At 32.5% G+C, this 24,600-nt stretch overlaps 2 protein-coding genes across 13 annotated transcripts in view; both read left to right on the top strand.

The window, feature by feature from the left end:
- LOC143233641 (partitioning defective 3 homolog) overlaps positions 1-8,274 on the top strand; it is a 71,422-nt gene extending 63,148 nt beyond the window's left edge. For 3 of the 7 annotated variants that reach the window (XM_076470088.1, XM_076470089.1, XM_076470090.1), the window contains 2 exons: positions 3,377-3,478; positions 5,104-8,274. In XM_076470088.1, the coding sequence (XP_076326203.1) occupies positions 3,377-3,478; positions 5,104-5,377 (376 nt within the window). In that variant the 3' untranslated portion in view covers positions 5,378-8,274. Of the gene's footprint in view, positions 1-3,376; positions 3,483-5,103 lie in introns of all 7 variants that reach the window. The other 4 variants (XM_076470093.1, XM_076470087.1, XM_076470092.1 and 1 more) reach the window with 3 other exon arrangements.
- A 3,108-nt stretch (positions 8,275-11,382) lies between these two features.
- Positions 11,383-24,600, top strand: part of LOC143233638 (polypeptide N-acetylgalactosaminyltransferase 11-like) — a 30,985-nt gene continuing 17,767 nt past the window's right edge. For 2 of the 6 annotated variants that reach the window (XM_076470081.1, XM_076470083.1), the window contains exons 1-8: positions 11,446-11,540; positions 12,256-12,977; positions 17,521-17,687; positions 19,231-19,361; positions 19,635-19,879; positions 20,983-21,100; positions 23,060-23,212; positions 24,033-24,287. In XM_076470081.1, coding sequence (XP_076326196.1) covers positions 12,481-12,977; positions 17,521-17,687; positions 19,231-19,361; positions 19,635-19,879; positions 20,983-21,100; positions 23,060-23,212; positions 24,033-24,287 — 1,566 coding nt within the window. In that variant the 5' untranslated portion in view covers positions 11,446-11,540; positions 12,256-12,480. Of the gene's footprint in view, positions 11,541-11,729; positions 11,817-12,255; positions 12,978-17,520; positions 17,688-19,230; positions 19,362-19,634; positions 19,880-20,982; positions 21,101-23,059; positions 23,213-24,032; positions 24,288-24,600 lie in introns of those variants that run through there. The other 4 variants (XM_076470085.1, XM_076470082.1, XM_076470086.1 and 1 more) reach the window with 4 other exon arrangements.

Raw genomic sequence — 24,600 nt, 5'->3', positions numbered from 1 at the left:
TAAGACCTTAGAAAGGATGGTTAATGCTCGTCTTGTTTGGTTCCTCGAATCAAACAACCTCCTCTCGCCCACCCAGTGTGGGTTCTGACGACAGCACACCACCACTGACCACCTAATTGGACTTAACATCAATCAGAGAAGCCTTTCTCAAATGCCAACATCTTGTATCAATATTCTTTAACATTGAGAAAGCTTATGACACAACGTGGAGGTATGGTATTTTGCGAGACCTCCATACATATGGGTTACGTGGCCATTTACCTATGTTTATTAAAAATATTTTTAATGGACAGGAGATTCCAAGTTTATGTGAGTTTGACACTTTCCCATTCTTTTCTACAGGAACTTGGGGTCCCTCAGAGCTGTGTTTTGAGTGTCACACTTTTCAGTATAAAGATAAATGCCATCACTGACCAACTCCCTCTCACTGTTGCAAATGGGCTGTATGTCGACTACTTTCACATCTCATGTCAGTCTTCGAACATGAGATATATTGAGCGGCAACTACAAACTGCTCTCAATCGTGTACTGATGTGGACTATGGCAAATGGCTTTAATTTCTCTCTCTCTAAAACCGTTTGCATGTACTTTTGCCGCCAACGGGGTATTCACCCTGATCCTGAATTTCATATCGGTGAAGTTTCACTGCCAGTGGTCTCTGAGACCAAGTTCTTGGGGCTTATCTTGGACTGTAAGCTGACCTTTATACCACAATTAAAGCAGCTACAGGTCAAATCCACAAGAGCACTGAACATCCTCCATGTCCTCTCTACTACCAGTTGGGTAGCAGATCGATGTTCTATGTTAAAGGTATGTCGTGCTCTTATTCGATCAAAACTCGACTATGGATCAATGGTCTATGGCTCTGCCAGACCCTCGGCCTTAAAGATGCTGGACCCCATTCATCACCAAGGGCTTCGACTCTGAACCTCTCCAGTTCAAAGCTTATACGTTGAATCTCATGAACCTTCTCTGTCTCTTTGCCGTTTGCAACTATCTTTACTATATTCTTCAAAACTTCATTCCTTACCAAAGCATCTCACCTGGGGATGTGTTTTCCTTCCTCAGTGGGCCATACTTTTTCAGAACAGATGATCTGCTATTGCTCCGTTTGGCCTTCTCATCCAGGTGCAATTGGATGAATTGGGTCTGTCCTTGGATAACATTGCAGATTCCACAGGTCAGCTCATCCCACTATTGCTTATTACAGCCCCCAAACGAGCTTGCAGAAATGGCTGCTAAATCTATCTGCTCCAGCACTATCACCACTGTGCCTATTCCATACATGGACTATGATCTTGTATTCAAGGCTCGGCTCCATGCCAGCTGGCAGTCCACTTGGAGTGAGCAACGTGACAACAAGCTTTTTCAAATAAAATCCTGTATTGGGCTTTGGCCATCTAGCTTCCGTAAGGTTCGGAAGGAGGAAGTTGTTCTGACTAGACTACGCATTGGTCACAGTTTTTTAACTCATCGGTTTCTTTTATCTGGAACTGATGCACCAATATGTAGCTTGTATAACACTCAAATCACTATAAGCCACATTTTACTTTCTTGCCATCGTTACGATTCTCAACGACGGCACTATTTTAAACATGTTTTTTCCCAGGATTTATCTGTAACATTGGACAATGTTATTGGTGATGGTGACACTGTCCACCTTGATAAAGTTTTTAGTTTTTTAATGGCCATTAATCTTTTTAATCTCATTTAAGTGTTGGATATTTATTCATTACACCTTTTTAATTGTGGTTCCCTTTTCACAGTTTCATTCTCTTTAGTTCAATTTGAGATTGTAAAATGGCCAGAACATTAAATAACTCAACACCAGGACTTCAGGTGACTAATGCTGCTGTTTGAACTACCCGTTAGAAGTCCTGGCGAGTTGTTATTCCAATTTTGCTGCATGTCTTTTAAACTTTTATTACTTTACCCTTTGGTACTGGCCATAATGCCACGTAACCTGGAACCAGGACTGGAAAGATCAACTTCAGGTGACTGATGGCGGTTCTGGTATTTGCCTGTTAGTCTTCCTGGTGGGTTATGATCATTACCATTTTGCTAGAGAAAGTCCTTTACAACTTCTCTTACTCTGCTTTCTCTCTTTACATTGTAGACTAGGTGTCAACATTGGTTTTATGTTTTTCTGTTTTTCAATGATGTTTTGTTTTACCTTCATTTCCTTTTATGTATTTTACTACATTTAATTTATTTTTACCAGACGTTTGGTGCAGATAGCCTAGCTGCTTTGTGCCATAAAATACTAAATCAATCAATCATTTCAAAAATGATATTTGTAATTTGATAATCAATATGGAATCATCTTGTAATGTATTAGCTTCAGCTTCAACACTTCATCTTTGGGATTCACTGTTTTGTTAGTTTCACAAAATTTTGAAATTAATAATTGATTGTGTATGATTCCATTCCCCCTGTTTAAAGATAATTATATCACTGTGTCTGTTTTCTGAAGATGTTTTACTTTCAATGCAGTGCTCACTCAATGATTCTCCTATTTAGTTTGTATATCAAATCAATTGGGGAACTTTTTGATTAAGTTCTTCCCTTACCCGACCTGGACCCACAGTTTAGTTTAATCACTACAGTTGGATCGTCACATTCACAACCACATCCAAAACATATCAGTTTTGTTTGTGTTACTTTATATTTACAAGTTAACAACTGCATGCTGGCTCTCATGGTCTCAGGTCAGGTCACTGGCCTGATCCAGTGAACTTGTTTTAAAATTTCAAAATGTACATTATTTTAAAGGTAGCTGGTATTATTTTAAAATGCCTTTAGGCATTTTGTGTTGTTTCATTAGTCTTAGTAACAATATAGTTATACCTCTTCAAGAGTTACTATTAAACTTTAGTTTAATTTATATATGATTGATTTTTTTAAAATCAGTATTGTGTCATGAATAATCTATTATAATAATACTCAGTTTTGTCTGTCTTGAAAATGCTTGTGTACTATACTATCTAAATGTACATGTGCTTACTTCATTTTTACAAATAGTAGGTATTTTATACAACAATGTATTAGCTTAACAGTTTCTGAAAAGGTCTAACATTAAGCCATAAAATTACATTAAGTTTATTTACTGACGGTAATAGATACGTTAAAATTAAACCTAACTGAAGCGAAAAACATACACGTTGGTGTTTACTTATTTCTTTATCAACTATAGTTTACTCTTAACAAAAAACTTAACTGATATTATGTGTTAAAGTGTACTTTAACACTTTAACTCTTGACTAGAATATCTGTGTATTTCTAGTAATCCTGTATTTAAAGTACTGTGGCAATAAAGATTAATTTGATTCTAAATGTTTTATGGGTTTTTGCTAGTAATAATTAAAATTGTTTTCAGGGTTGGCAAAAACAAGAAAGCACAAGAGGTGATAAAAATCAGCCAGGAGGTAATAGAAGAGGGTGAAATAGATAAAACCAGGAAAACCAAACAACAAGAAAAGTGAGTAAGTTATCATGATGTGATTTACTAAGTTTGTATCTCAGAACTGTTGGTTATGGGTATTAAAACTTTTATTAATAAGAAGAGAACAATGTTTTGACCTTCCTGAAGATGACCTAGGAAAGTCAAAACGTTATCTCCTTATCAATAAAAGTATTAATACCCATAACCAGCAGTTCTGAGATACTTTTTTATTTCAAATTTCAAGTGGGTTTCTCGTCATCAAGATTTACTAAGTTTGTTACAATATTAGCATTAGTGTACATGTCAAATTTAGCTTAATGAAGCTCTCTTGTTACGTTTATTATTATACATTGCTCAGATCTTGTATTTGATAATGCTATATTTTTTTTTATTAAAAAACTGTCTGTTTTTGTACTTTTCCTAGTTCATTGTGAAAACAAAATGTAACAGGAATACCAATGTATGGCAACAATTCTTATAAAAATCTAATGAAATAAATTTATGCTTATGAAGAGCATTCAAAAGCATATCTGATATACTTTTGTTAATTATTAATACCAGTTTGTTGAGTTTTCGTAAGTCTGTTAATGTGGTTGGAAATTTAAATATGAATTGGTTTCCTTCTTTTTGCTCGCAGTCTGGAACTGTATGTTTAACCAACTGACTCTGAAATGGTTTATTTATATTTTCTTGTTTCTTACTCAGAATGATACTACCTTTAGATATATTGATTTGTTGTATCAAAGAAAAAATTGTCAATTCTTATTGACAAAAGTACATCATATAATATTTCATTCCAGCAGTTTTGTGAGACAGATTTACATGTATTCAGTAATTGGGATTAAATAATTTTGATCAGCTGGGCAGTCAGTTTGTGTTTTTATTTCTAACTTTAATGATTTATAGGTTCAACAATAGAATGTATTTGTTAATACATCATGAAACATTTAGATATAAATAGTTGTTGATAAAAAATTAATGGTTATTAGTACATTCACCATGTTGACTGAAGTTAGTTAAGGCTGTGTTAATTAATGTTTAGTAAAAAAAAAATGATGAAACAAAAATTGTGTATAAATGTACTTTTATCTTAACTTTTATTTCAAATATGTCAAGTATACTTGGAAATACAAGTTTTATTACCTGTATGTAGGAAATTGTAGTCTAGCTTTATACAAAAACTCTATGGAAAGAGGTCTTGCCTCTTCATTACTCTGTATATGGGAGAATGTCTTGCCTATCCTTCACAACTCTGTTTTAGTAACATCATTTTATCAAGAACTTTATATGGTGCAGTAGTATGGTGCATTTTACAGACTTGTAAAACAAAAGAAATTAAATCTTAACATTTCTTAATTTTTATATATGGTATTTACAGAATTTCAAATGGTCACTAAAGAATATCAGTCATTATGTCATTTGTGGCAAGTAAATTAACAAAATGAGTCTTAATAGCTTGATAGTAAGGTTGAGGGCTTATGATCCTAAGATTCTAGACTAGATCTTTGCAGCAGGCTCATTAGAAATAGCCAGTATTTTCTACTTTTATTTTGTAATTTATATCTCGGAAAATGTTGAACTTTTCTGTATGATTCTTCTGGTTATAGATAGCACTTAAGTGTTGATGAAATAAATACATATTTAGAAAATGTATTCTTCAGGATATTGAAGCAATACCAGGAACTAGTTGACAGAGACCGAAAATACTTGGCAGTTTATGGATCTGCTCGATTTCCTTCTCCAAGTACTTCCAACTATTTCCTGACCAGATCCCCCACTGTTATAACAGGAAAACTTCGTGAAAGACAACTAGAACAGCTACATGCAAAGCACCAGAAAAATCAGGGTCATTACGTGAAGAATGAGATGGAAGAACCCTATGAAAAAGAAATAAAAGGAGCCATAGTTCAACAACCAGTACTGTTGTACCATTAAGGTTTTCATCTTGCATGTTTAAATGTGGAAACTTCAAATAACAAACATTTGTGAAAGTTGTATTTATATCTTTTATGTTAAGATTTTGGTATGAAGGTTTTCCAGAAGTCATGAAAAGGCTTAATGCTAGGCTGTAAGGAAGGCTACATTTATTAAATAATTGTATTTACCATAAGTGAAAGAGAGATTATGGAAATTTATTATCAAAGACGTTATATAATTGAATAATAATTTGTATAGAATTACCTTCAGTCTAAGAAATTAAAAAATCTCTACAAACGTGGAATAAAAATCTGTCTGGTCTGTCCAGTTTTATTACTTGGTTCATGCACTTATTTGTTAGACTGTGTTAATCTTGTTTCCATACTCTATTAGCAGGGTCTAATTTGCATTACTGTGGTCTCTAAGTCAGGTTTCTGCAGTAGCAAAAAGTCCATAAGCTATGTGGAGCTAATTGGGAACTGAACTTAAATTTTTACAATATAATAATCTTAATGTTTATATTTTAGTTTTAACACAAAGAATTATAAGTTTTTATGCTTAATTGAATGTTTTAAAAATGCCAGTACTGACAGCATTTGTCTTACTTTTGAATTTGAAACTGTACTGTGTTGATGAATAACATTGAATTACTTTTATAAAAAAAGTTAGAAAATAATTTTTTGGGGATGTGGGGATTTATCAGAATTTAAAATGAACATAATTAATTTCAGCTTATTGTTTTATAAGCTGTTATAATTGTAGTAACTATTTGATACTAACATCTTTAGGTATCTAAACTCTAGTATCCATTAATGATATCAAGAGAAGCAATGACTGTTTATAAATGTTACAAAATGTAAAGAATTTTAAGAAGCTAAATAACATTTAAATAGAACCTGAACTATTTATGGCAAGATGATTCAATTAATATTTATGTGAAAGAATGAAAATTAGTAATTTATGATCAGTTAGTGATGAAAGTTATAAACATTTGTTACCCAGTGAAACAAAGTTTAGTTCCTCTAAACTTGTTATACACTTAAACTTTTAAACTCTGAAAATAAAATATTTCTTAAAATATGTTAGGTGCTACAGAACTTATGGTGGAAAAAACTCAAGTCTTTCTGATAATGACTAAACATAAGAAACAGCCAAGTTTGATTCTTCAAAGTCATATATTGAACATCGGGACAGTAAAGCAATGTTTTCAAATACTACTTGTGGCCCTTTATGGAGGTGTGTAAAATTAGGTTTAATTGCCTTGTTGCTGCCAAGTCAATTCTGTGTTATTCTGGGTGTGTGTTTGTGTAAATAATTGATTAGGGTCCAATGAATAATTTCCTCATTCATCACATGTTTATCATCATTGTATAGGATGTGTAATGTACATTTTGGGAGTATGATGTGCAGCATGTCTCCAGTGCTCTTAATATTTATAATACAAAGATGGTGCCTGAAGAATTTTGTCACACGTAGCAGCTGTATTTACTGTAATCCAGCACAGTTACTTTCAACTGTTTCACCTTTATCTGTATAAATACAAATGATTGCCCAATTGTAGTTTTTTACATCATATTTTAATCTGAGAGTTATAAGTTATTCTACCCCCTGATGGATATGGTATCTGTTTTAATAGCCTATGCATCTTAACATCCTTGCTTGTAGCAGTTATAGAAATTTCAAGTGTGCCAGTGACCAGACTAAGTTGTGCTCTGATTATTGATATGTATTGAATTATTTAGGCATCATACATCAGTTTTTAGACCTTAATTTTTTTCAATGGTTGACTCTCACTTACTGATCAACAATATTAATGTGATATGTACAAAAGGTTTTCCTTTAACTTCATACTTTGGAATTTCACTCTTGTAACTTCCATCCCCTTCATCAGTCCATGATTCTGTTGCTCTGTTTCTTTATTTAATAAAGTATTTGTGAATGTTGGTAAATGTGGCATGTTTATATCCTGTTCTCTTCTTTCTAGAGTCTGTTGCTATATGTCAAAGGTTATATTTTAACCTTTGAATTTCCCCTAAAGAATTTTTAATTTTATTTTGGTATTATTCCATTTTTGGTTTGTATGTCTTGTATTGATGATTACATAATATACACAAGGTTGTCCAGAAGAAAAGAGAAAACTGAAATGTTCATGTTATTTTTGTATAAATACTTTTTCATATGTAAGGTTAATGCATTTTACAAACACTTTTTGATAGCAGTATATGTGACACGTAAAAAAAATGTACTATGTAAGTTCTAGAAAACTAATATTTTCAGCTGTCAGTTTGTATTCTTTGGCTTTTATCTAATTTTCTCAGTAATTTTTATCTATATCTAAAAGCTATTTTAAAGATTTTTGAACTCTTTTTATTTGAAAAATTTTCTAATGGTGATATAATATAAAAATTTAATTAATATAGATCAAAAAAGATGAATTCTCTTCAACGTGCAGCTGCCTCAGTGAATATGAGAAGATTGACAGTATTAATTTAGAATTTGAAAAAAAATTACTTTTGATGACTTTCAGAATTTGGAACCAAATGTCTGGTTTTGTTTATTCATGTTGTGGTTCAGGTAATAATAATTTTGTTATATTCACAGAATAAAGTTTTGAAGTTCATTTGTTGTTGTTGCAATAAAATATGAAGGTATTGCTGTTTCTGATGACTGATTTGTTAGCAGTTAGAAAGTTCATTTACTTCAAATTATGTAAATATGACAAGTTGTGGACTGAAATTCCATTTTTTTAAAGAAGTAATAGGCAATAAAAATGTTCTTGACTTTACAAAATGTTTAAAGATCTAGATATAGGAGCTAATTTAGTTACAAACTGAAAAATATGTAATATAATGTGAAGGAAATAAAAACAAGCACAACATATCAATGTTTTACAGTTCTTTAAAATAGAATTTTTGACAGCCTAATTGTAACATAAAACACTTCTATAAGTTCAACATCACAAGCTGAATATATATATATATAATGTAATAAAGGTGATTTCCAATCATACAGGTTTAAATCAATTCATAATTTTCTAAAAGCAAGAACTAACTGTTTAGCTTAAGTCCAAAATATGACTTGTAACAGTAAGAAAGACAATTCTGTGTTGAAGTGCATAATCAGTGCTGTGCTAAGACCACAAAATCGGGGGAAATTCCAAATTTTTTAAAGTGTCTTTTTGAGGATGGTACACAAACTGTGCACCTGCCAATTTGACCATACAAAACCAAATCTCTGCATGTGGGCCTATATTTTACTGAACAAGTGTTTATGGTGCAAATTTTTTAAGCAACACTTTTAACAAATCGTAAATCAATGGTATCAAATTCTAAGGAATTCATTGTGAGGCTAAAAATCATTATTGTATTGACAATCCTTGATTCTATGGTGAGCAACTGAAGTGTCAGTCACACTTAATATGTCCTGGTGGATGATGGATTGTATGTTTCCTCCTGTTACGTGTGGCTTGTTATTGTACGTGTATATGTAAATGAAGGCTAAGATCCCTTGTATTATGATTTATATTACAAGCAACAAAACACAGAAACTAGTATAGTAATACAACTCGAAAGAAACTTTTGAACTACTACTGACGATGTTAGTATAAATTTTATGTTCTAGTCAAGCACAGCTAGCTCACTCATCCAGTGTTACATCCACAAAGGTGATCGAAACCACCTCCTATCTAATATTTCACATCCATACAGATCAGCAGAGTTAATTAGCATATCAAATGAACCACATAGATTACTGAAGAATTTGATTTGAAAATGTAAGTTCTTGCAGAATAGTAACGACAATCTTTTAAAAGTGGAAGTAACTAGCAAAACAGTCCTGTTAACTAAATATAATTGTTTATTCTTAGTAACACTTTGTAACATGTTAAATCTTGTATCACAGATATCCTCTGTCCTCATTAAATTTGATGTAATAGACAGTTTCCTTGTATTATAGAACATAATAATAATGTCACATGATGTCTCAAAACTAGTTCATTAGAAAACTAAAATCACTATTGATTAGAATACATTTAATCATCACTTGCTGTTATCAGAATGCTTGACTGTAATGGTTCTTCCCTAACGTTGGTATTAGATGTTACAAAATAAGTGGGATTAATTAGATAGATTACTAACTGTATTGTTATTCAACCAGCAGCTGTTTTGTTTTTTAATCATGGGTCATTCCTGAGACACTTAAGAAATAATATGTAATTTTAATATAAAAAGTATGTGATATAGTAAAGCTTTGTTAATACATTTGTAAATATAAACTCATCCTTTAGTCTGTATTGTTTGGGTAAGTTTCCAAACTTCAACTGTGTACTGCAGTTTATAGGGTCATCTTGTTTCTGTTTTTTACCCCATCCACTCTTGTGAGATAACTACTTTTATGGCTATTATTATTTTGCCTATGAAGACAGTAAAGGTTGTATTCTACCTGTTACATCCATCACTACTCTATATAAACACTATATTGTGGTAAACAATAATTAGTTTTACAGATAGTATCTGGAAACAGTTTGCTACTTGTTATCTTCATCACTACTACAGGTGTTAAGGACATATTCTAATAATTGTGCTGTGCATACATTAACAAATATTTAGGGTATTATTTAAATGGAGGGTAACCACTGTTACTCTACATGTTATAGTGTACATGTATCATTTTATCTTAGATCTGTGTATTATCTGATTCTAGAGTACCATCTATATTTTACCGATTTTGGTATGTGTGCATCAGTGTTACAATGTAGTAGAACTTTCTACACTTTAAAACGAACCCAAGCCCAAACACAAAGATTTTGTTATTATTACATACAGTATTAGTGTATTATTTTATTGGAAGGTGACAGCTGCAGTTTACATGTTATATATGTATGTTAGTATTAAACATAGTATCAATGTATTGTTTGATGGGAAGGTAATGACTGTAGTTTACATAGATATATCATAGTTACTCTCACTGTGTTTTGTACAGGTTCCTTTTTTTTTTAGTAATCGAAGTTAACCATCCTCGTTATGTTTTCTGAAAAATTAAAGATTAATTTTTTAATGTGCTTTAGCCACTCTGAAGTCTAACCACAGATATAAATTTAAAAATATACAGAATCCAATGAAGATGTTTCATATTCTTGAGATTAATCATTTTCCATTATTGTAATATTTCAATCCAAACCAGAATTAGTAAGCTTGTAGAAGTATAGGAAATGGCAGCTGGGTGTATTTTTGATAGATGTTTGAAATCACTATTTCTTTGAGCGATAATTTTCAAAAACAATATAATGGAGTAACAAGTGAGGACTAAAATAACAGTTTGGACTCCATATTCACTTTTAATATGTTTTCATGGGTAGCAAATTGCATATAAGATTATTATATGATAGTCAGTAACTCTGAATGGATATCTTCTCTTTCTCATAAAAACTTATGTAGTTGTTTACATGCATTTATTTACATGGTAGATTTATTAATACACATTTTAATTATTTAATAAACAGCAGTTTCTAGCCAATAATTCTAGATTTTTTGGCAATAGTCGAATAGTTTTGACCAGGTGGCTAAGGCGCTCGACTCGTAATCTGAGGGTCGCGAATTACAATCCCCGTCCCACCAAACATGCTCGCCCCTTCAGCTGTGGGGTCATTATAATGATACAGTTAATCCCACTATTCGTTGGTAAAAGAGTTGACGGTGGGTGGTGACGACTAACTTCTTTCCTTCTAGTCTTACACTGCTAAATTAAGGACCAAATGAAACTGACCATAAGTTTAAAGGATCTTGAAAATTTTAATTTCATCTTCAAATAATAACTTAGTTTCTTTTTACTCTCTTGCAAATACGTGTATGATGATCTATAAAAAAACTTTCATATACTGAATGTTTTCTTTGCTACAGCCTTATTAGTATCTCTGTTATTTCTTTCTTGTTTGTTTGGTTTGTTTTGAATTTTGCGCGAAACTACACGAGGGCTATCTGCGCGATTTCTTTCTATTTCATTACTTTGACTTTCACGAAATAATACAACTTAAAAATTCATCCGCGTTTTGGATATTCTACATAGTTCGCATAGATGGCTCTAGTTAGCTTAACATATTCGATTAGGAATGTTTCGGATGTGTCAGCGATGTATGGTAATACTGAGTGAGAGTAAATTATTATTTTGTTTTTCATGGAAGTAGGTGAGTAACTTGTCCTTGATGCTTTATGGCAATTTTTACTCTGAAGTTTAACTTTTTAATAAAACTGTAGGCTATCAGCAAACTTGAATGATACCACAAATTATAATTTGATATTTATGGCATACTAGGGCTCAAGAGTATGAATACATAGAAAACACCCTTAGAAATAACCTAGTTTAAAGTCGGAAACGGGATTGGTGTACCATAGTGACCGGCTTTCCAAGTTGGCAGTTACATTGGAAAAGCAACTGACAGTAATCGTTTTTAAATTTAAAAGTATGGCTCGTTTAAATATGAATACTGCTCGCTTAAGAGTATATACTATCTAAATGAAAAAATAACGTAATGAAAGTTTAAATTCAAATACCAGTTTATTAACAAACACGAAACGGTCTTTTGAAGCGTGATGTAGTACTAAACCCTGCGATTGTTAAAACCGCATATCGAACTTTAGCACTGGCATGCAATCAAAGTTTGGGCCTCAGATTTGTTTTATTCTTAGCTTTCAGTTTAACTTACAAGTTTTTGTTACTGTCGTAAGTTTGCTGAGAATATGATTTAAAACGTAAACGAATTTTGAGCTGCAGTACAGTTCTGAAATAAGGTTATTATGTTGTATAAATTATAATGTATTACTTGTTTGTATGTTATTATTAGTACTACTACCAACACCACTAGCATTTTTTTACTGTTATTTTTGTTGTGGATTTTGCAGTACCAGTAGCGTGAAATGAACTTTCTACAAGAATCAACTGAAATTGTAGATTTCAGACCTGTGCTAGAAGGATTAAAGAAAATCAGACAGTACACACCAGAAAAATGCAATTTCTGTACACTCAGAAAAAGGTGAATTTGAGAACAAAAGGAATATTATCAGATCTTGGTTGTGGTCTAACTTGTCTTTCCATTTATATCTGTGTTAGCTAGTATTCTCAATATCATGTTTGCCTTACGTTACCGTTCGTTTTGTCTAGGGATGATACTTACTTCGTTTACTTGGTTTGTGATTATATACATGTATTCTGACTTGGCATATACAAAAAGACCAAACATTCCATCATTGAATCATTTATTTAGAAAAAAACTGAAACCTCGCTATGAAAATGTTCATCATGACCTTGATTCAAAAATCAGCAAAGACAGGAACGGTCATGGTGTTTCCAAATATTCAAGTTTAAAGAGACCTGTAATAGAGGATAATATGATTAATAATGACGAGGTTCTTGATGAAAAACAGTTTAAAAACTTTAATTATTCAGGGGTATCAGGTGGAAATGTTGGGGGTTTATTTTCGACAGATCTGCTGGGACTTGGTGTCATCAGAAATCCTCAGGACCAACGGCTGAAAGAGGAAGGTGATCGTCATCATGCTTTTAATCTTTTGATTAGTAGTCGTCTTGGTTACCACAGGGATATTCCTGATACTAGGCATTCTTTGTAAGTTGGTTTTGGTTTTTTTTCTTCTGAAGTAGCTTGTTTGCTCCAAAATACAGTAAGCAAAAGTTTGGAATAAAATTAATTAATGTATTTACACAATTACAATCCAGGTGAAGCATTTTGTATAATAATTATTTGTGGTACATTTTTTGTAAATTGGAATATAAGAATGGAGTATTCAATTAATGTTCTGGAATAGAATAGTGACAAAGGTTTAAATTCTGTGATGAATTCAGAGAAGTACGTTTTACTGATGTTATTACTGAATGTGCTTTAACATGAGCACTAGAATATGTTAGTTATTATGAAAGAAAAACAGAAATAATAGTGAAAATGTATTGGAAATTGTGTAAATAATCATTTTTTCATCGTTTAGAAATACATATACCCATATAATTGTATTTGTCTTACTTTAATCCCCATATAATTGTGCTATATTTGTCTTACTTTAATCCCCATATAATTGTGCTATATTTGTCTTACTTTAATCCCCATATAATTGTGCTATATTTGTCTTACTTTAATCCCTGTATAATTGTCTTATATTTGTCTTACTTTAATCCCCATATAATTGTGCTGTATTTGTAACTTCAATCCCCACAAAACTGGGTCATATTTGTTGTTTTAATCCAACTCATGGTATCTCCTGTTGTCGATCAACTAATCTCCAATTTCATCAACATTTGAAAGCATTTATGATGCAATATATTATTTATATATATATCAATTAATCTGTTATTGTAGAATAAAATTTATTTGGAAGTATTTTCAAGTGTTCTTCTCATAATTATGTTTTTTAATTCATTTTTAGTACAAAATACTGTTTTTAAATGGTAATAACAAACTTGCATATTGCCTGTTGAGCATTATTACACATAAATAATAAATTTATTTTGTGTGATTCATATAAAAGACTACTATTAACAAATTTTTTTGACCTGTTTCACTTCATTGTGTTACAGTAACTTGATTACTTTATGATCTTAGTACAAATGTTGGAATAAAAATATGGCAGTTCATATTCTAGCATTTTTCCCCAGATACATGGGTACATTGTACCCTATACATTAGGTAATTTTAGTACATGTATCTAGGTTTACAGAAGTTTATGGGATAGATAACCATATTAGGTGTGTGTGTGTGCTTATTTAAACAAACTAACATTAATTTATGCCTCTTCAGAGCTACCTGGTGAGGTTAGTTCAATTATGTAAGTAAATGTTATACTGGTTTTTCCAGGTGTCAGGCTGTGACCTTGTATATTTACATCTAATCTTTTTCTACTACCAATTAAATATATCATTTGTAGGAAATTTGTGCACTTTTTTTTATGTGTAGACTTTTTTGTGCTTGCAACATAGGATTTAAACTTTGTTGTTTCTTATAACTTAACATTTTTAAATAAAATGTTTTATATAAACAAAACACATGATTTTAATGCCTGAAAATTACATGTTGTCAGGTGTGAAATTAACTTTGAATGGTGAACAGTTTATAATTAATCTTAGATAACTTTAAATGTAATAATAACTCGCGTGGTAATGAACTATTTGTTGTCATCAGTTTTATACTGATGTACTGTTTGTCATTGTATGTCTTGGAGAGAAGCATTTTGAGTAATTTTGTGCAACTTATAAATCTCTGTACGTACGTACATCTATTCCAGAACCAAAATGTGTCCTACTTCACAACAACACAGATACATCTGTCAAAGTTGAAGAGGCTAACTTAGAGAAATCTTTGTTTCTTTTTTATTTAGAAGACTAAACTGTACCAATAGCAGAATGTAATTTAATTTGAAATTTCTCATTTTTGAACATATTTTTCAGCATACATAATCCAAAAATTTAGTATTTAGATCATTTATAAGCATATGTACATTGTGAAAAAATATTAGTTATATCATTACTTTCCATATTTTGTGATGTTAGTGTTTTAAAATTGGAGACATGGTGGTTGAAAGTTTGTCGTTAATCTTCAAGTGAATCCTTTGGTGATGTTTGTGAAAATCTAGTACATTGTTACTTTGAGTCACAACACATCATTAACTGTGTGAGTTGGTGCAAATTATTTGTTATGCTAAGAGAAAGCAATTCACAATTTAGAAAATAGAGAACATGTACACTTTAAAGTTGTTATAGAATATTATTACAATAAGACTGTTTGATATTCTTTTCTGTCCCTTCTACAAAGTTTCATCAATAATACTTTGGTTTTGAAATATTTAATCTTGTAGAATAATGTTAGAAAGTTAGGTTATGGGAACTTACTACAGTTTTGACAGTAGCATAGAACTCTGGTGGACAAGAGACTGAATTAGAGGAACTTGCTTTGAATGTTGACTGTTGATAACACTATGTAAAAAAAAGTTTTACTTTTTCCTGTTCCTGGGCAGAAAGTGTTATTTCACAATTTCTTATGCCTAAAGTAAATGGAAAACACCTATTTTTCTCTTCAAACTTTGCTTTTGTGACCTGGGTAATGAAATTTTCAAATTTACCCATTTTTCTTAACATTTCAGGAAGATTCAGTGCTGAGTAGCTGATAGAGAATTTTCTAGAACTTTCCATAGTTATATATAATCAGGGGCTCACCACTTCAGTTTAGTTCTAGCTGTCTGAGTGAACACATAGACCTATCTCATTTTATTAGAGATGGCATCAAGAAGCTGCAAGCATTCTCCAGATGCATTCTGCTATGTATGTGGCCAATTTATTAAGACAAGCTAAAAAGTACTCTGTGATAGCATCTGTCTTGAAGTATGATGAGTATGGCTGGGAGGTTATTGGAGACTTCAAGATGGTGGCATTCCTGATGGGTCTCCAAGGAGGCTTTACCATGCTTCCCTGTTATCTTTGGCTTTGGGGCAGCAGGGACACCACAGTGCACTACAACAGGAAGCATTGGCCACAAAGAACTTGGTCAAGTGTGATCCACTAGTGGATCTCCAGAAGGTGTTGTTCCCACCATTGCACATAAAATTGGGTCTTTTGAAACAATTTATCACAGCTCTTGATAAGGAGTCTACAGCCTTCAAGTACCTTTGAGACTTCTTCCCTAAACTGTCTGAGGCAAAGGTCAAAGCTGGTGTCTTCGTTGGACCACAAATAAAGAAGGTCCTGGAGTGCACAGAATTTCCCAAGAAGTTCAGTAGGAAAGAAAAAAACAAACTTGTGGCAGCTTTGTCACAGTGGTTTGAGGCTTCTTGGGCAACCACAAGGCCAAAAATTATGTGGAACTTGTTGAGGCTCTGGTGGAGAACTACAGCAAAAGGGGCTGCAGGATGTCCTTGAAAGTCCATATCCTTAACACTCATCTTGATAATTTCAAAGAGAACATGGGAGTATACTCAGAGGAACAAGGCGAGAGCTTCCACTAAAATGTACTGGACTTTGAACGCTGTTACTAAGGGGCATATAACGAAAACATGATGGAAGACAAATTTTGGGGGCTGATTTGTGAAAGTGATTTACATGACAGTTGCAAATCTCGAAAACTACTCACTTCTAAACATTTTTGTATAACTTTAGCATAAATACATGTAAATCTCGATTCATATGTTATTTTATTCAAACCTTGTGTAAATAAAAATGTGCAAAATTGCCTATTTTAACATAGAAAATAGGTTAATTTCTAAATTTCATTATCCAGGTTACAAAAGCAAAGTTTGAAGGGAATAATGGCAATTTTCTGTACTTTTACAATATAAGTAATTAAGAAATAACACATACTATCCAGGAACAAAATTTGTGTTACAGTGTAATCTGTCATGATGTACAAGGTTTTCATACAACTTGTGTAACATCTTTATCAGTGGTTATTATTCTAGTTTTCTTGTTATAGAAAGTAATGTTTATTTAGTCTGAATTAAACATGAAAGTGAACATACAGTTAAACCTATTGTTCTTACATGTGAAGGATATCAGTGGTTAAACATTGAGGATGAAGTGGTACTATAAAAGGTCATGATAATGGCTGAAATATGTGACTTGCAGTACCTCATGTTATCTGTGCGCTTAGTATCAGACATTTTATGCAAATCAAGATCACATTGTCTTTCTAAAATATGTAATTCATGTTTCAAGCTCTCCCCCCCATCCGAGTCTCATTGGGTTTTGATATCTGTGATAAGTAGGACAGACATCTCATTATGTAGCTTTGTGCTTAACACAGAAAGAAGAAAAAACTTGAAGATTCAGATGTGTGTAATGGTACATGTAACTTATTGTTACTTAACATACAACAAAGCACTACTGCTATTGTTTTTTTGTTTGTTTTTTAAGACAGAAGGACATGGTTTGTAAAGTCAATGGGACCTTGTATGATACATTTTTCTGATGTCCGAGACCCATACTCTACACCTGAGAATAGTCTTGCTTACATCCTTCCACACTTACCTAGGTTATTGACATGTAGTCCTACATGTCACTTAACTGTATGCTGTATGTTATAGTTATGATAGATGTTATATATCGTACGTTCAAAACTAAGGTTAAATACTTTTGTAGATTTACTTACATAAATTTGCTTTAACTTTTTTCAGGTGTAAATTACAGTCTTATTCGTCTAGTCTCCCAGCTGCTAGTGTTATAATTTGTTTTTACAATGAAGCTTTGTCTACCTTGCTCCGGACAATTCACAGCATTCTGGATAGAACTGCATCAGTTCTTCTTCATGAAGTCATTGTTGTAGATGACAATAGCAGTGACGGTAAGTTTAAATGTACATTTTGAATGCTTCTACACACTTGACTTTGTGGTGATAGAGAATATAATGGATTATATAGACATTCATGAAGTGTAAGCTTAGACCTTTTGCTTATAAAATATTAATTACTTTTATTCTAACTTTAGTATCATACTTTTATGTGTGTATGAATGATGCTTTTACTTACTGAAAACACGTGATTTTAATTTTACAATTCAACTGTGGAAAACGTAAGTCTGAAGCTTTCATTTTTGTCAATGGAAAATACCAAACTAATGATATAAGATACTGCAAAATAAAAAACTAAAGTGTGTTTTGACTAATGGGACATCAAAAATATATTCAGAGATAGTAAATACTTGAAGTAATGTATCTTGCCATCAAGATCTTTGTAACCTGTGTAACTTTTACCTGTTGTAATGCTTATGCTTTTCAAGACCTTTCTATAATATTCAGAATATTTGCTGCAAGTTTTAGTTGAACACTACTTTAAATTAGAAGTATTATCTGCATCATAATGTCTCTGTAGCAACTCACAGACTACCTTAGAAAGAAAAACTTTGTACATAAAACATAGTCTCATGGAGAATCTGACATTGGATGGGCAACTATACTATTTAAAGTAACTGAGAAAATCTAATCAAATTAGATTCAAACCCTAAATGGATTGAAGTAGCTTCAGACGTGTTGATGAAAACTATCTACAAATTTGGAAATATTAAAGAGTTTACCCCAAAATTTTGGTAGAGAATTAAAACTTGTATTAGATTTACTACAGTTATTTTATTGCAAACAACACTGCAAAGTGCAGGACCTGACAGACATGCACTAAAGGTTTTTATGATATTATCAGTAAATACATTTATCATGGCACTGTTTTTAAACAGTGCATATTGCATACTATTTTGTTGTATCAAAATATTATATTTTCCTTAATATTTTTGGTAAAATCATGTAAAGTCATGCTAGATCCCTTCCTCATGCATTCATTTTGCAAAAAGTGCTACCTAGGGATGGGGTACTTTGCACTAGCAATCTGGTGAAAGGTACAACACAGAAATTAGTTTTTGCCCACAATATATAATGAAATGCATTGTCAGACAATCTTCTTTATTATAGTATCAGTATTAGATGCTCCTCTATATTATGGTATCAGACATATCTCTAAAGAATAAATTACTACTTGCTAAAGTATGTGAAATAAATACCTTTTTTTTTATTAAGAAATAAGTTTATTATTAACATTGTATTTGAAAAGGCATTTTTGTAATTATTTGCTTATTTTTTGAAAACTGGAAAAAAAACTCAATTTGAATATGATACAATTTTGTAGATTTAAAAATCTATATAAAAATAAATAATGTAATATGTAGGTTTAATAGTTTAGTTGAAAAGGTATTTAACTGTATAACAAAAAACAACTAGTAGAAAGGTCGACAGAATTCACAAAAGTGTAATATTTACACTTTGTGAGGTAGTTGGAAAGATGGGCAGTGTTTTGGAATGCTGGCATGCTCCCTCATAAATGTTTTCTATCTGTATTTAGTAATACTGAAAAAGGACCTAACCAAGTACGTTAAGGCCAACTTCCCTTTGAAAGTTAAACTCCTGAGGACACCATTGAGGGAAGGACTTATCAGAGCAAGAATGTATGGAGCTCGACAAGCAACAGGAGATGTAAGGTTCTTCTAAAAAAGTTATATATATATAAATATACATATAAAAAAGAAATATATTTATGATACTTAAGTTTGAAGAAGTTCCAGAAATATCCAATAGGATAATGTTAAACTGTTGTCTTAGCCTTGTGTTGGGTATAAATGTGTTTTCTATTCTCAGATATTTTCAATGACATTCACTTTTTTGTGTCTATACATTTTGAATCTAGTTCAGAACATATTTCTCAGTTGGCTGGTGGGAAGTTATTGTAATTAGCTTTTCTTCATTTAGGTTCTGGTGTTTCTTGACAGTCACTGTGAGGTAAACAGGAACTGGTTGGAACCTCTTTTGGAGCGTATACACAAAAATCGCACCACTGTGGTCTGCCCAGTAATTGATATTATTAATGCAGACACATTTGAATACACTGCCTCACCAGTTGTTCGTGGAGGCTTTAATTGGGGTCTTCATTTTAAATGGGACCCATTACCACATCATCAACTGAGAAATAAAGAAGATTTCATTAAGCCCATTCAGTAAGTTTTCATGTTGTTATCCAAATCATATTTGTTCAGAATATTTTGAGAAAAAAATACTAGCATAAAACACTTATGCTACATGGTTCAGAGCCATTCTCCTCCTATTTTTGAAGGTCCCAATTACTTCTACACCTACAATAAAGGAGGCCACTCAAATATCTACTGGCAATACTTGAACACATGTATCAATTTTGGTTTCATTAGCTTTTGTGTTGGGGTATTAATAGAATTTCAGACATTGTGCTCCTGTAGATCCTTAGTGGAGATAGGAATAGAAATTCTGAAGCCAGAATCAGGTTTAGTGAACTTGAAAACCTACTCATGAGGCACTCACCCAAGCAGCTTGAAGTACCTCATGAGTAATGTAATTTGATAGTGTAATGTGAGCCTCTCATTCCCCAAGAAGTTTACGCTTTATAATGGCATTAACAGTAGTTAGACACAGTTCAAAGGCAATAAAACACTTGTGTATAAATAGTTGCACTGTTATGAGTTTAAAGTTACTTAGAGTAAATGAATGCAGTTTCATGTTACAATTTGAAGTTGTTCTAGAAAATAAAAAAGGTAATTTACTTCAATTTTTGTTTTAGTGGTTACGAAGGCAGTCGAATTGACCAGCCTTGTATAGAGTTATGGTAGAAAAAATAACAGATAAAGTATAAACTGTTAGTAAAAACAAACATTTAAATATATTTTGGGATCACGAAAAATATTTTAAATCATAACACGAAAATTACTTTGCACTTGGACTAGTAACAAAACAAATTTGAGATATTTGTAAATAAATCTTTTTTAGTAAACATTCTTCATTTCAAAATCTAATTTTATTGTGTGCACAAAACTTGTAACATTTTTAAAATTTCTACTAAGTTTTTTGAAGATAGACATATTGAAAAATATAGTATAAATACATAAATGCAAAAGCATACGTGTACTCAGTATTTTATACCGAGTCCATTATGAAAGGATTAATGGCATTAATCGAAGAAGTATACAAGTACACTTAACACGTGGTTTCTTAATGCATTGTTATTACTTCTGTATATTATTAGCATATGTCTGTCAAATACTTTAATGTAAACATTGTTTTGTTTGATTAGGTCTCCTACAATGGCTGGTGGCCTTTTTGCTATGGACAGAAAGTATTTTCATGACCTAGGAGAATATGATAGTGGCATGGACATTTGGGGTGGTGAAAATCTAGAAATTTCCTTTAGAGTAAGTTTTTTTTTTTTAATGATAAGTGCTACATTTTTATATTATAGTACTTTATAATAATTTACATTCTGATAAATAATCATGTACATATGTAGGTTATAGAATGTTAAAATGTTCTGAACTGTACAGAACAGTATGACCTAACATGTATCCTAACCATATGTTTTTACACACATACACTCCACTGATACACTCGTATATTGATGTGTATATCCACATTTATTTGTACAGATAAATTATTAACTAAATTATTGAAAGCCCCTCGGTGTGGATTCCTGTTCGTGGTGGGGAGACCTCCCAGGGAGGATTCTGTTCTTTCAGTTTACCTCCTCTGGGATCTAAACATCGACCCACGTGTTTGCCATGAGTGGCGACCTGTGAAGGAGAGGAGAGGATCCTGGTGGTTGAGGGGTTCAACCCTAACACACCACTTTGGCCTTGAATTCATGTAGACGGGCAGCCTTTGGGTGGCTCCCCTTGGGTCAATTGGCTGGTCCACTTGAGCTAGAGTCAACTAAGTACCAGTGTTGGAAGTTCTCAACGGGTATTGTGGACATTGTGTCTGATGCTGGTGTTTGGGTATAGTGCTCACAAAACCCTGGCATTGCTCCAATGTCCTTGCATGACATTGTAGTGCATCCCTCATAGGGCTCCATGGTGGGTGTGGTCAGTGGGTACTGAACTTTTCCTTGTTTCCTATGGATCCTCCAACAAAAAATTTAAATAAAATAGTGAAAAAACAGTCAATAGGTAAACTACCATGTCTTGAAGACTCGGAGCAGCAATCCTCAACATCTGTAACACCTGTACATTTTCTTATATTACATTCTCTTTCAGAAAAATCTTTAGGGCAAAATTAGTTGAAACATCAATGACCCACCACAGTGAACTTTTCTTGAATTCAACGGCAATTGGGGATATACCTGTTGAGGTTATCCCTCATGCTACCTTGAATTCATCACGAGGAGTTATTGTTGAGAGGGACAAGACAAACATCCCCGAGTCAGAGATTCTCGCTGGTCTCTCCACTCAAGGAGTTTCTGCAGTGAGGTGCATCTCCACTCACAAAGATGGAATTACACTGCCAACAAATATCCTCGTTTTGACATTTACATCACCACATGCACCTGCCACCATCAAGGCAGGTTATCTAATTTGCAGGGTACGGCTGTACATTCCAAACCCTCTTCGATGTTTCCAATGTCAGAGGTTCATCCACTCAAAGACGTCCTGTCGTGGTTCCCTGACGTGCTCGTTGTGGTGCCAAGGACCACTATGCCTATGAGTGTCACACGGACCCACGTTGCATCAACTGCAATGGTTCTCACCCTTCCTCAGGTCAACTCTGTCATTATCCTTGAGAGAACTGTAGCATATGAATTGCCATTTTGTGTATGAAGTCAACTTTGTCTTATAACAATCATAACTGAAATGCTGTCATTTGTCATGTTCTTATTGGAGCATCTACATGAGTCAATTAATAGATTTTCATTACTACAAGTGTTTTATCAAATTTTTACCTTAATTTTAGATTTCTGCAGCTATAACAAACACCCTGTTGTCATTCCTGTTTTTAACTTCTTTTGACCTCTGTATATCCTAGTTTGAGCTCTTTTTATTAAAGTCAATAGCATGACTGTTTGAGCTAAGTAATAACTGCTGTCGACTTTACATTTAGATTTTTTTTTAGGGACACCTGAAATATAAGAATTTGTTGGTGATAACACTGAGAACTGAGTTTGATTAGTGTCAGAAGTATGCATTTTTTTCACTTGTTAATGGTTACAATACACAAGGCAATTAATGCCTGTAGGCTATTAATATGGATATCATTCTGTTTCAAAGAAACTGATATGTAAGTGAACTTCAGAGATCATTAAATTTCTTACTTAGATCTAGTTAACTGAATTATTGAAAGATTACAAATGAAATCTTAGTTATATTATACCTCCACACCAGATCTGGATGTGTGGTGGTATGCTCGAGATAATTCCTTGTTCCAGAGTAGGCCACGTGTTTCGACGTAGAAGACCATATGGCTCTCCGTTTGGTGAGGACACATTGACTAGGAATTCTCTGCGTGTTGCTCACGTATGGATGGACAAATATAAAGTATGAACAATTTTTTTTTTGTAGAATAAAAACTATAAAACACCTGTCACCTTTATGTAACTGAAAAGTTGTGGGTCTAGAATTCTTAATTTTGTATGCCTTCACTAAAACTCACTAGAGTAAAGAAAAAAAATGTTTCCAATCATTATTGAATTTCTCCATTGTGGGAGTAATAATGTTGACTCTGACTGATGAAAACAACTGTTATTTACCTGGATAAAAGCAGGAACCTGTTTAGCTAAAAATGATTTTTATACATTGGAATTTTAGAAAACCACTTGACATAAACTTAAGAAATCATCTAAACAGATTATTATTATATGTAGTTATTCTCAGGTGAGAAAGGTGCATAGTGTTGAGGTTATAAGTTTTAATGATTTTGTTAATTAAGAATCATTTCAACACGTGGATATCACTTTCACTGTTATATGAATGAAAGTCTCCTTGTGTATTAATTGATTATTTGATATACAGTTTTGGAAACATCTCTACAATAGCAATAACTTTGTTCCTTCAGATAAGTCTCTTCAGATGGTGGCTTAGTGGTTAGCATGCTAAACTTTGAATCCAACAATACATGTTTTGTGTTTTGTTGCTATGAACTTTGGTTTGCAGCTTCAGGACTCTGCATGCATGAGAGTGATCATAAAATACCACAACTGCATTGAATAAACCAACAAGTTAAGAGTGGGTGCTTTTAACTAACTGTCTTTATTCTAGTGTATCAGTTCAAAATTAGAGATAACTAGCATAGATAGCAAGTAACAAACAAATATGTTTGTAAGGTCTTTGTAATGCTGTGTTCCTGTGTTTTTTTCAGGATTATTACTTCCAAACACGTGGTGATGTCAAAGACAAAAACTATGGAGACATAACTGAAAGGAAGAAACTTCGAGAGAAGCTTCAGTGCAAGTCATTTGATTGGTACTTAAAAAATGTTTATCCTGATTTGGGTCCACCACCACCACCTAAAACAGACAAGGAAAAATTAAACCATGTTAAACAGAAAAATCATAAAATAGGAAAGTTTATTGGGAAAAAAAATACGAAACCAAGAACGCTTTCTCAGTATCAGGTAAGATTTTCTTTTTATGTTGAATTCTAACCATGGTGGAAAAAATATTAAATTTTCATGCAACTTTCTAATACATTTTATATTCATGAGGTGAGGCAGGGTAAAAGATAAATTACAAAAAAACAATTTTATAAGGTTCCCTGCAGGTTTCTATGATACAAATAATATTTCAAACTGATCATATCTTAAAAGATATGAGGAAGAATGTTGGTTAATATTCCCATCATAATGTAAGTTCTGAATTGTTTCTAGGATTTAAAACTTAAATGTATATCATCCTACTGATCTACAGTAGATTTTATATATCTTGTAT

This window comes from Tachypleus tridentatus, chromosome 12, assembly GCF_004210375.1.
Source record: "Tachypleus tridentatus isolate NWPU-2018 chromosome 12, ASM421037v1, whole genome shotgun sequence".
Taxonomy (NCBI): Eukaryota; Metazoa; Arthropoda; class Merostomata; order Xiphosura; family Limulidae; genus Tachypleus; species Tachypleus tridentatus.
The sequence above is the reverse complement of the archived record's forward strand: the minus strand, read 5'-3'. Positions and strand labels throughout refer to the sequence as shown.